General features: G+C 41.0%; 1 protein-coding gene across 5 annotated transcripts in view; it reads right to left on the reverse strand.

Moving 5' to 3' along the window:
* SHISAL1 (shisa like 1) overlaps window positions 1-12,703 on the reverse strand; it is a 70,878-nt gene that overhangs the window by 6,680 nt on the left and 51,495 nt on the right. For 4 of the 5 annotated variants that reach the window (XM_074539248.1, XM_074539246.1, XM_074539247.1 and 1 more), the window contains exon 5: window positions 10,977-11,754. The exons of the other annotated variant lie outside the window; for it this stretch is intronic. In XM_074539248.1, coding sequence (XP_074395349.1) covers window positions 11,739-11,754 — 16 coding nt within the window. In that variant the 3' untranslated portion in view covers window positions 10,977-11,738. The remainder of the gene's footprint in view (window positions 1-10,976; window positions 11,755-12,703) is intronic. 5 annotated transcript variants of the gene reach the window in all.

Raw genomic sequence — 12,703 nt, forward strand, 5'->3', positions numbered from 1 at the left:
ACTGAAAGATGATCACTGAAAAGCTGTGTTTTTCCTCACTGAAGAGCTGAAGTCTGACTTTTCATGATCTGAAATGTTTTCTTCCTCTTCTTAAGGTTATTTCAGAAAAATACTGAAAACACCCCAGGCCTTCCAAAATCTCTTAAAAGAGTGGATTGCCCATTACTAGTAAAACTGAAAATTAGTTGGGCTTACTAATTCTCCAGATATTTATGAAACTCTTGTGTCACTACCAGGCTGCCTGAAACAGATGTGGCTTGAGGCTGAAATTCATCTGGTTGATTGTTGATGAATTTTCCTGCTAATATGTGGCAGTCCTTAAACAGCTGATACGCCTGAACCAAAATTTCTTTGTATGAGTCAAAAACCCCTCAACCCTGGTTTTGCTATGTAAACAGTCTGAGCTGCTTTCAAGTTTTTTCAAGACCCCAAGGCATCATAATGCCAAGCTGAATGTGGGTATCATGTGAAGAACTCTAGACTTATTATTCCACTTGGGACTGTTCTCATTTTCACATCTTTTTCATGTAACTGGAGTGACCAAACAGCTTTCATTGCACTCCTATCATAGAATAAGATATTTAAAAACAGAGGAACTATTGCTAGAGGCAAAAGAATATTTTTGTCTGCTTCTTTAAGGTCCAAGTGTGTTGCTTTGGAAAGGAGACTTATTGTTGTGTGTAGTGTAATTGAATAGCATAGATACTCTAAGTGGGCTTAATCCCACCTAAATGCAGACATCAGAATGCTAAAATGGTTAATTTCTAGAGAGTTACCTCAGGGTCCTTTATTGTCAACAGAAAACAACTCTGAGGAGCTACTCTACTCCTCCTCAGACAGGCTCCAAACGAAACTGATAGTGCAGGAACCTCAGAGTCCCAAGCCTAACTTAGGAAATGAGAAGCCCCACTGGCCCCAAAAACAGAATTACAAAAATGTGCAGCAGTAGTGCAGATTTCTCTTAACATCATCTTCACTCTCACACTGCCACATGCAAATATCCAAATTTCTACATAAATATATGAAACTCTGTTTTACAATCCAGTACCGCTAAGTGGAAGGGTTTCTGCAGTCTCCATGTTCTGGTTAGAAAACTTCCCTCAAGTTTATTCACGACCAGATTTAATGAACACATATAACAGACCCCTAACATCCTGAAAGATTCTGATGGAAAACCCAAAGCCGGTAGGTATTTCCTCAAACACAGCTACCTCTAAAAAAGGAAGCAGATTCTTATCCCACATCTGCATGAGCAGTCCTAGATTTTTTTCTCCCTGTCTCACAAACTCAGTTCCAGGAAATGTGAATCCCTGAGGCTCATGACATGCCAGGAGGTGCTGCATGTTCCTGTGGGTGGGGTAATAGATGAGCACTTGCTGGAGCAGGGCTTGATCCTCAATTTGTTCTTGGTAGTGCTGTAAAAACTCTTAAAAAAGCTGTGAACTTGGACTATTTCTGCATCAGTGGTAAGGACTGAGCTATCTCTGATTCCAGCTCTTCCCAATTTCCCAAAAGCTGATGTCACCAGCTTTCAAAATCTGTTCCTAGAGAGTGGCTATGACATCCCTCAGACACTCAAATATTCTCCATGTGTGCTGAGTTCTTATACAGCAGTGCCAAACCATTCATCTTAGATCGAGGAGAGCACAGTGGAAATACAGGAGGTTTTACAAGAGCATGCCTTTCTGTGTTAAAATTCAGGTACATGATGGGAGAAAAAAGCCTCCTTTCGTGCTGACTGACAATCTGAATTTAACGGATCCTCTAGAAAGTGAGGTTTAAAAAAAAAAAAACAGTAAAACTTGGCATGTGATTTATAATGTAGCTCATTAGGACACTGCCTTTCCCCACTTACATAGTCTCCTAATGCACTGAAAATACTGTCAGGGATTTTTAAATACCTACAAGCACCAAAACTTTGGTTCAACAGTATTGCTTGATTCAGAAAGAAGAGCACTTATAGAGCAATCTGGTAATTTTCAATTTTTTAAATCTATTTATTTATAAACGAAGGACAATTTAAAAGGCTGGCTGTGCAAGCTACACTCAGTATAGCTCACAGTATCTTTACCTATGGGGATGGTCAATTCTCAGTGTTGTAACAGGTTTTTGCAAGTTACAGCTGAGGGTAAATGCAACTCAGTTATACAGGACAATGTGGTTTGTACCTCGGCATTAACTGAACAGAAACATTAGTGAGTAGAGGAAAAATGTGGCCAGATGTAAGGAAGGCATGTGCTTATTTATTTATCTATTTATCTGGCTTGCAATTCCTGTATATAATTTTTGACAGTTTTTTATATAGGTGCAGCTTTGTTTCTGTGTAAAATTAAAGAATAATCTACTGAGCTAAACAGCAGCTCAGGCCAGCCTACATCAGGTGAATATTCTGCTCTTTTTGCCCTAACATCTTGGCATCAGCAAAATTCAGTCTCTTAAAATTGGTGCCTAGCATGTCTTGATGTCCAACAGAGGCTAAAACCCAACCACTTGCATGGAAATTAAACTGCTGAAACATGCTGCAAGGAAAGAGGCGTCAGCCAAACATTAGACTGGAATGTTTGGTACCACTTGCAGAGCTTTGAGGAGCTGACTTCTTCGAAGCCCGCAGAAGTCAAGAAAACTGAAAGCCACTGAGATTTCAGAAGCAGACCAAGAGTTTGTCCCAGATTGAAAGAATGTGGCAGTGTTGGTTTACAAAGCAGATCAAATGAGTATATTGCTTGAACTGGATCCCAGCTGGATCACTAAGAAATACTCCAGGCTCTTGTTCCCCTGCTCGGAGAGTGGGTGCTGCATAGAAAGGGGGCAGGACGGTGGAGGAGGAGGAAGGTGCGCAATTGCTGTGCTGGCCTCCACCAACCAGGAACCCCTCTGGGTGCTGGAACTGCTCCTCAGCCTCTGCACTTCATTTGGCTCAGGAAGCTACCTTCCCTCTCTTATTTCCATTTCACTCTCCTGAGCATGAGCAATCTTCTGGGACAAGATGCATGTGCTGCTTCCCTCTGCCTTGCCAGAGGTTCAAATTGCTCCAGCTGCACAACCATCTATTTAGGAGGGAGGAATCTGTTTCAGCACTCAAGTTTTGAGCACCAAACCTGCGATTTAGCCCAGAGCTGCATATTTAGTGCAAGTTAAATTAGCTTTTTTAGTTACCTCTGTACAATACAGGAGATTCTGTCATTTCTGACAATAAAATACATAAAATACAAAAAAAAGTATTTTTTGAAATAGTTATTACTTTTACCAAGAGCTTTATTTTCTGCTCTCACTTTTCAGTATGAAGAGGGCTAGTCTTCTGAGTCAGAACTCAAGAGAAAAGATGTAGTAATTACTGTGTTGAGAGCTTTCATTGTAGGATGAAAACAGTCATGTTTCCTGCAACTGTTCTTTCTGTGTATGTTTTTCTTTTCACAACTGAATTTTTGTGACCTTTCTAGCAGCAGGAAAATTTAAACTATTTATTGTAAAATAAGTTTCTGAAGATACTTCTATAAACAACACAGAACTGCTTTTTAACCTTAACAAAAGTATCAACAGCTAAAATCAATAGGACTAATAGAGCCTTTGAAATTTAATATGGTTCCTGTTTGGCTTCCTATTGTAGATCCAGTCTATGTTTATTGCACATAATCATCCAAGCAATAAATAGCTTTTAAGTTCATTTCTTTGCAGTTGGGAGCAGAAGGGCAACACCCACAACACCATCACAGGTTACAGCACTACACACTGGAAACAATGTTAGAAAGGCAATTATATGCAGAAATGATTCCTCCCTCTTTCCTCCCCGCCTTTCCCATGTAAAAAAGTGATGGGAGAAATTGAGGTGTGCTGTGATGTGGAAAGAGAAGAGGCCAAGGACCCTGGGCAATTTTAGCAGAGTACAAAAGGCAAGAAAACAATTTTTCTTCTGTGGTTATCTGAGCTGTATGGCTAGTTTTACACAGAAACATGTTTTGACGCCAGTGCTGGAACTGTGACTGTTTTATTACTTTTAAATTGTCTCACAGCTGCATCTAGATATGGGTATGCTGGGGCATCGAATGTCCTTTGGCTGCAACAGGAACTTTGGGCATGGCTCAGTGGCCGTGTATGATCCCTGCAGAGCAGCCTTTCTTCAGTCACAGAGAAAGAAAAACAGTGCTTGGCTGGTGTCACAGAACTGAGGAATTCCTCTTGGTATGGCATGGTTTGAATGATAATTTACAAAGTGTGGAAATTTTTTGTTGTGTACCATTATGACTGCCAGTTGGTGGGTTATTCTTATTTTGTCCTAGGTTACTTTTCATTATTTGCCCTCCTTTTTCCTTTTTTTTTTTTTTTCGCATCTATGTGCACATTTCATATTGTGCATCTATTATATGCTCATTTTTTAATGACAGAAATTTAAGCTTCTTAGAGGTGCCCAGTAATAACTGCAGCTATCACGTGGCCACCTTAACAGTGGAGAAGCAGAAAGGCTGTAAGAATTCAGGATGATTCATTCCACAACAGCTTTTACATGCACACACTGTAACAGAGCCCATTGCTGGATGCTCTCTTGTCCGCTATAATCTCACAGCGCTTCCACACAAAAAGTTGGAAGCCTGTTACATACAAAAATAATTTTCACCTCTTTAGTGCTGCTACCAGCACTGGCTCTCTGAGCCCACAGAACCTGAGAGATGAGGACTAGGCAGGTGGTGCTGGGATGAGGCTTTGCCCAGAGATTCCCATTCTCTGGAGTGATTATGCAATCACTGCACAGTTCCACTGGCATCAGCAGCTATTATGCAGCAGCTGTATAATCAGGCATTTATTGGAAGAGGTAGGGAAGGAAGAAGGCCACATGTTTGTCCCCTGCAGTCCTGAATGGCAGAGGGTGATATAACTGGAGAAAAGCATCGTGTGAGTTTTGATGTGCAGCTGTTGGTTTGTGTTTTCTGACTGCTCAGTGAGCATGATCAGCTTGCCATGCTGGGATAATGTATGCTTGCATCATGCCAACCCCCTGCAGCTCCAGGCTGGGGCAGAGGGGCTGGAAAGATGGGAAAGGCCCTGAGGGTGCTGGGGACAGCGGCTGGACAGGAGCCAGGCGTGCCCAGGGGGGCAGGAGGCCAATGGTGCCAGCCATGGTGTGGCAGCAGGGCCAGGGCAGTGACTGTCCCCTGGGCTGGCACTGCTGGGGCCGCAACTTGAATCTTGTGTCCAGTTCTGGGCCCTCACAAGACAGACACTGAGGGGCTGGAGCAGCAGGAGGGGCTGAGGGAGCTGGGGGAAATTCAGCCTGGAGTAAAAGAGGCTCAGGGGGGACCTTGTTGCTCTTTATCTGTATCTGGAAAGAGACTGAAAACAGGTGGGGGTTGATTTCTGCTCACAGATAACAAGCAATAGGGTTAGAGGAAGCAGCCTCAAGTGGCACCAGGGGAGGTTTAGGTTGGATATTAGGAGAAATTTCTTCACTGAAAGAGCTGCCAAGCACTGGCAGAGGGTACCCAGGGCAGTGGTGAAATCTCCATCCCTGGAGGGATTTCAGAGCTGTGTGGATGTGGCACTTGGGGACTTGGGTTGACAGTGCTAGTGGAATGATTGGACTCCATGACCTTAAAGAGTTTTTTCCAGCCTAATGATTCTAAGAAAACTGATGTTGGTGCAAATCTTCTGGGACTGCAGCCTCACCTGTTTCCCAGATAAATCAGGTTTTTGAAGATTTTTGTTCTCCTAGGGTCCTCAGTTTGGCCAGCTGTGCAGACCTAGCTTCCCACTCTTCCCACTGTTGCTTATGTTCCACAAGCTCCCTTGCCAATTTTAAAATCACAAGTAATGGGTGTTCTGCTGCATCTCAAGACATTTCCTTGATCAACTGCCAACTTTAAAAAAAAAAGCACATTTGGAGTAGATAAATCCCACTGGCAAATTTCGGCTGGATAAACGACTTCTGTAAACTCATCTTCCAGAATAATGTCAAAAAAATTAATCAAGCCAGGCTTCCAAGCAGTTTCGTCCATCTTAAGATAGGTAGAATGAATAACCCCCTGGAAATGTCTCTTTCAACGTGTTAGTGAGGATAACTAGTAGATACAGGATTTTTAGATAGCTAAATTGACTAAGTTTAATCCTGCTCTTTATCACCAGTAAGGATTTGTATAATTAGATCTTCCAGGTATTGGATATTTTTCTGTCTTTGTACAGTCCTCTACTATCTGAAATCTCTGGGCCATGAAGAATTTACAGACCAAGCTCAAATTGCCTTTTAATGTTCTTTTAGCCTTGAGCTTCTTTAACTCCATAGTCTGACAAACTTTCCAGAAGTCCAGTAAGTTCTGCAGCTCTCCCTGAATGCTTTCCCATCTGTCACAAGGAGTTTTCCTGCTGCAGGCCCTAGGGAAGGTGGTGTTTCCCTCTAGCAATCTCACACTACTTGTGAGACAGTTGCCTACTTCTAATTGGTATCTCCTCTCCATGAACTCCAGAATTCCAAATTTGCTTGTTTAGCCATCATCCCACAATACTCTCAAAAATGCATCCCCAATTTTGTCTTATTTTTCTTGTTCATGCAAACACTTTTGGGGCTCTTTTTAATTGGGATGCCTATTTTTGTTATGCTGTAAGAGGTTTCAAGTTAATATTTAAAAAAATAAATTGAGTCAACTGTCATTCCATCATGCAATTGTCTTTAAAATGCCTTAAAATGCAAATCAGGCTGATGTTCTTCTGGCTGCTGGTAACTTCAGCAGCATGAGAGAAGTTTGGGAGGTTTTTGGTGAGTGAAAGGCTGATCTCTGGCCTTCCATTCCAGTCACAATTGCTTCAGAACATTTTTGGTGAAGCTGTGCTGGGGATGAGCAGGTAACAGGTTCTGGCTTCAGCAGGTCCCTGTGACTCACCACTTTCCAAAGACTGTGAATGCAACTGAAAATTACTTTGCCTCCATCCTCTGTGTGAGTGACCGAAATCTGTAACACTAATCAACACAGAAAATACCTAGTGGCTGTTTAATAATTTACTGTAATTCCTGATGAAGCTCACTGCAGTTCCTTTTCCATGTGACAGCCAGCAGTGATTTCCAGCAGACAGGAGGCAGCCTGTGTGGTGTGTTGAGCTCAGGGAAATGATCAGGTCGTTAACATACACAATTCCAGCAACTAGGACAGCTCCTTTGTGCATAAACTCCTCCCTGATGTACCAGAGCACCGGTTCTCCAGGAAGGAAAATTGTGGGTGGAGCCTGCTCCCTTCCAGATTTGAGTCCCACAGTCATTTTTCTGCTGTGAGCTGCTGTGCAAACACCTTTCTATCTCCACCTTTAACATTTACTGTCAATAGCTCTGTCTCCCAAGTCATTCCACCTCCAAGATTCTTGGAGCCTAAGTAAAGGCTCCCACTATACAGAAACACCAGGAAACAGATAACCCTATTGGGAAGTGAAGTGAGGTAGCTTATTTCCACACATAACCACCTTTTACACACCTTTTTTGCATTCCTGTACACTATGATGGGTGCCAAGCTCCAACCAATTACTCTTCTGCTGCTGCTCTGTGCAGGCTACATAGTGTTGTGCTGATTAAACTCATCTCCAAGTTCTTTGAAGCAATGTGGTCTCACTTGTTCTCTTTTGGGATCATATTGTCACCTGAGGTGGGACTAACATTAGCAGCATTTCTAATTGCTTTCCAGTGACATGTCATATTCCCGCCATTTCATGTCTTAAGTTGGTTTTATCTCCTCAGCATTGCAAATTTCCAAGAAACTTTCTATGTGGATTTCAAACTCTCCTTAGAGGTATGTTTTTTTCCTGCAGTGAATTGTAGGTGTCTGTGCATATTTATTTATGACAGTGTTGATCACGTAACTTTCCAAAAAGCTTTCAAGTGCCTGAAAATTGTTTGCTGATTGACATCAGTGTTCTCTCATGTCTCGGTGAAGAGTATAATGACACAGATTTCAGTGCTTCTTGATCTATTTTGCTTTTGGGACCTAAACAGCCAAGATATGTCTGATACCTTGCTAATAATGAAAATCTCTGTCTAACTTCTGGTTCTTTTAAGTTCTTTTTTTGAACTGTTCAGTGAAACATAATTATAAAAACAAGGTCATACAGACAAGTTTTAGCACTTCTCTGATGAAATGACTACTGTGGTTGTTTTCATTATAACCTCATCAGGGGACAAGGACAATAAAAGTAATGATATGGTAGATTCCTGACCTCAGCTCTCACTGAAAATAATTGTCTGACATTGTTACCATTTACAGTCCCGCCTTCAGCATTATCATATAAGTTTCTGATTATTCCATTAATGTCTGATATCCCATAATACACCATAATTTCACACAGAAATGTTAGCTTACTTGAAAGATCTTCTGCTACCCCATAGAAGGATTATTTATTATATATAGCTTTTTGCTTAATGATAACTCTGAAAATAATAAATAGGTCAACACAGGATCTTCAGTACTCCTTGAGTTTAGGGAGTTACTTGTTTTTTGACATTCAAAATATACTTTGGGAGTTCCTTTTCCAAGGTGAAAGCAGTGGCATCTTACTTTAGAGACTCTTACCTTGTTTGTTTCTTCCTTCTCATTTCTGTTAAAAGCACCAAGTGTATACATAGATAGTTGTTCTGGAGGGATTTTAAGTCGTTTCTGCAGCATAAACTACTGAAGATGGGCAATATCCTGTCTGTATTTTTTTTCTGTGTTATTTTTGAAATGTGTTTTCTTCTAGTTCAGAACAATGAATTACACTAAATCTCCTACTTAGAAATCCTGTTGCCACTTTGCATAAAGTAAGGATTGTCTGTTTAAATCATTAACTCCAGCTTCTCAACATCTCCCCTTTTATTCCTTCTATCCCTGGAAAGATCTTTGGCTGATGCTAAAGTTTTTCTGTTGTACTTCAGAACCCAAGTGAGGATGTTATTTTATTTTTCTGTGCATGTTTAAAATGTGTAAAACATTACTCAATTACTGTTAAGCATCTAGCACCTAAGAGGATGCCAGGGGTAGGATTTCTGTAACTATCAAAATATTTATAAAGTCTTTTAAAGTTTAGTTTACTGGTTCCTATTGTGACAGAGGAGATGGAATTGGTTGATGCAGTTTGGGATGTCAAACTCCTTCCTGTGTGATGCTACAGTGTTGTGACATTATGCACTAAAACTGTGGGCTTAATTGGAGTGTTCTGATTTCACATAAATTTTATGCTGCTATCTGCTACTTCAGTAGTGTCATTCCATATCTGTATCATGGGGATGAGGTAATGATCTCATGCAAAAAATTCTATCCAGAAGTAGATGAGAAATAGATGATGAAATTTAAATATGGAAGATTTTCAGCTCTGGTTTCCAATAATTTTACCAGATGTCATTTCTCCGTATGAAGAGTTCATTCAGCAATAGTACTCAGATAACCTTTTAACCACTCACTTTTGAGTGAGTTACTAATTACTACTTTCTCACACTTCATTATCATATTTAAGCTAAACTGCTTCAACTGTACAGTCCCTTTAAAAGAAAGATTTTCTTGAAGCTGATAAATGCAACAGTCCCAGCTCAATGAAAAGGCTGAGAAATAACTGTAATAGGGAATATCAGTAAGCCCACACGCCATGAATTTGAAGTTAAGAATGTAGAGAAATCAGTATGGGGTCTATAATTTACAGAGCCAGAGGAAAAGGAGAATATGGAATGAAATGAACAATGTGTGCTACGCATGTATCAACAAAGGAAGTAGTTTGAGCATATCTAGGTACACAAAGACTTAGATTGAACTGGACAAAAACCTTGCACATTGGCTTAACTTCACATGCTAACAGTCAGTTTCTGAACACAAGGAAGAAAGGAAGCAGGCACTCAGGAATTTGAATTATTTAAATGGAAATGATAAAACCAAAATCTCCCAATTTTTTGCATCTTGTATCGAGGCAAGCAAATAAGACTTGGAGCACTGCATATTTTGAGGTATTTGGTTCCAAGCCCACTGTGTCTTTGTGCTGCTGGCTTCCTGCCCTGATGTGCTGGTTTGGGCTGGGGTAGAGCTAATTTCTATTTTAGCAGTTATGCAGTTCTCAGCAAGCAAGGTAAGAATATTTAGAAGAAAATACATTCAGCATTATCTGTTATTCTAACCCAATATATTCCTAAGGCATTGGAGGCCCACAGATAATGGTAGATGTAGCCTTAAACACTTACCTAATCTTTGTAACCAAACAGATTTTCTAGGTGATGTCAATTCCCAGAGAGTTCTTTCAAAAAAGCACAATATAAGTTTTAAATTTTTTTTTCATCTTTTTAAAAAACCCAAATTACTCATGCTCTGACTTGCCAAATTTAGTCTAAAATAAAAGTCTAGGTAGGGGCTCTAAATAAAAAACTATGCTTGGTCCTATGATGCAAAATTCTGCATCTTTAAAACAGCATCATCCTATTGCTGTTCAGTGAAGTAATTCTGCAAATGTGAAGCTGAGATCTTATTTACCTAAAATCGAAGGAGGCAGCTTTTTTCCCTTGTCACTGTAAATAATTATATCAAGAGCAGCCTCTGCACTAGCTCCTCTGTCACCACAATGGCTCATGATTTTGGTGGACTGTGTACACAGTGACCCACTGCAGCACCAATGTCTCATCACACAGGCAAGATTGCAGCTCCTACAATCACTGAAGGAAGCACTGCAGTGATAGCCTACATCCTGTTTCAAAATCTGCTATCAAAGCAAATTCTTTCACAAGATCTTCTTAGCCACCAACAAAATATCCATGCGGTTTTGTATAGTTGCTGAGGACATGCTCAGTTACCTGCTGGCTCCCAAACTCTGCCAGTATTTTACAGGCTTTATTCTCTCTGGTGCTTTGGTAGTCATCTGAAGAGGTGTCAGGTAGCAGGTGAATAGCAGCGGGCTAGAAACTATTCTATTTGTTGTCCGAAAGACAAAGTGCCCCAGAGGAATTCACAGCAAAAACAGATTCCAACATTTAATAAGGGAAAGTAAAAGAGACTTGCCTTTGCCTAATCCATTCCAGCTGTGTGAAGGAAATACAGGGGCTAACCCTGCTGGGCTGCTTCTTTCCTGATTCTAGCCAAGCAGCAGGTTTCTGAAACTGAGAGTCACGGAGCACACGTGTGATCACAGGCAGTGCCTCTGCCTGCTGCTGTGCAGAAAGGCAAAGAACACAGAAGCACATGTTGGACTTCAGGACAGTATTTATTCCCTGTGATTTGCATCCTTGATGGAGGTGAGGAGGAGTTTAACATCAGCAGTGCAAGGCTGAGGGATCAGGTCTTCCTCTCACATCCAGAACAAAACACAGCCACAGAGGACCTGGATGAATTCTGCCAGGCTGCCCTGGCCCACGCTTCTTAATGTGATCTTCCTCTTTAGTCTGTTTTAATTATTATTAATTAACAATATTCCCACAGTTGTGAGAACAAGTTGTTTCAGCAGTCAGGATTTCGATTCCCCAACTGGCAATATTCCATTTTATCACCTCCTTGGCTTTTACTTTGATGAGCAGTAGGAATATTTTGCCTGCTGCTTGTTGCAGTTCCATTTCCAGGTGTAAAAGCTTGCTCAGGTAAGCAGACTGCAGGTTCTGCCTCGGGCCAGGGAGCGTGGAGGGCGCGGCTGATGCTCTGCAGGATCCCCACAAGAGAAGGCTCGGCTGTGTGAGCTGTGTGAGCTCAGTCCCTGCGGGCTGTGCCGGGCTGGGGCTGCACAAGGTGCATCCACCCTGACCTTCTGCCCACACAGGCCTTGGGCAGCCCTCAGGTGGTTTTCATACTAAAGAAGAAATCAGCATTAGTTGGGCTGCAAAATCCACACACTACAGGATGCTTCATCCATTTAGTCCGAATGGGGTTAGATGCTCTTGAGATTAATGATTTTCCTTCCTATCCTGGCACGACACTGCAAGAGCAGCCAGAAGCTTGCCTAATGGATTCCAGACCTCTTCACTTATAATAATATTATGGCTATACATGGTTCTCTTTGTCTCAAGTAAACAATGAAGTGATCCACTGTGACAAATGTTTAAACATCATAGGGATGGTTCTACCCACTCTATATTATAACTTGCTTGATTTTTCCCTCTGACATACCCAATTCATTGCAAATTCATAGCACTTAAACTAGGGCAAGGAAAGAAATGCTGAAATAAAAACCAATTACATAATTTTTTTGATCCAGGAAGATCCAAAAACTACTTTACAAGCTATAGGTTAATCCTGACATCCTTCTTGGGACAGTTCCTTTACACTGTCAGTTCTCTGCAGTACTGGGATTTGCATGTCATCATGTAGTGTCTTCTAGAATGGGCATATTTGTAGCTGTGCTCAGATGAATGTAGTACAGGAAGTTAACAACTTGAACAACATCTGTCATCACAAAAACTTGAAAACTTGTTTGCAAAATGTTTTAAACTGTATTTAAGTTTTTTATGCCTGGGGGTATATCAATACCTGTCAGGATTCAAAGATCTATTCTGATCTATTCTGCATTTTTAAAATGCTCATCTGTACACAGGAACCATTCTTACGGTAGGATATCACACACACACACACATATATATATACACACACACACAGGGTGTTTGTGAAGTGCTAAAGAAAAACACTTGTTTTCCCTGCAGACAGAAAAGCTGGGATAAGTTTAGGACACATTAAAATGGCAACATAAACTGAAAAGTTGATTTTTTTAGACTGGAAACCTGGTGTGTTACCAAAGCAGGTGT

The sequence above is a fragment of the Zonotrichia albicollis genome, chromosome 4 (genome assembly GCF_047830755.1).
Source record: "Zonotrichia albicollis isolate bZonAlb1 chromosome 4, bZonAlb1.hap1, whole genome shotgun sequence".
Taxonomy (NCBI): Eukaryota; Metazoa; Chordata; class Aves; order Passeriformes; family Passerellidae; genus Zonotrichia; species Zonotrichia albicollis.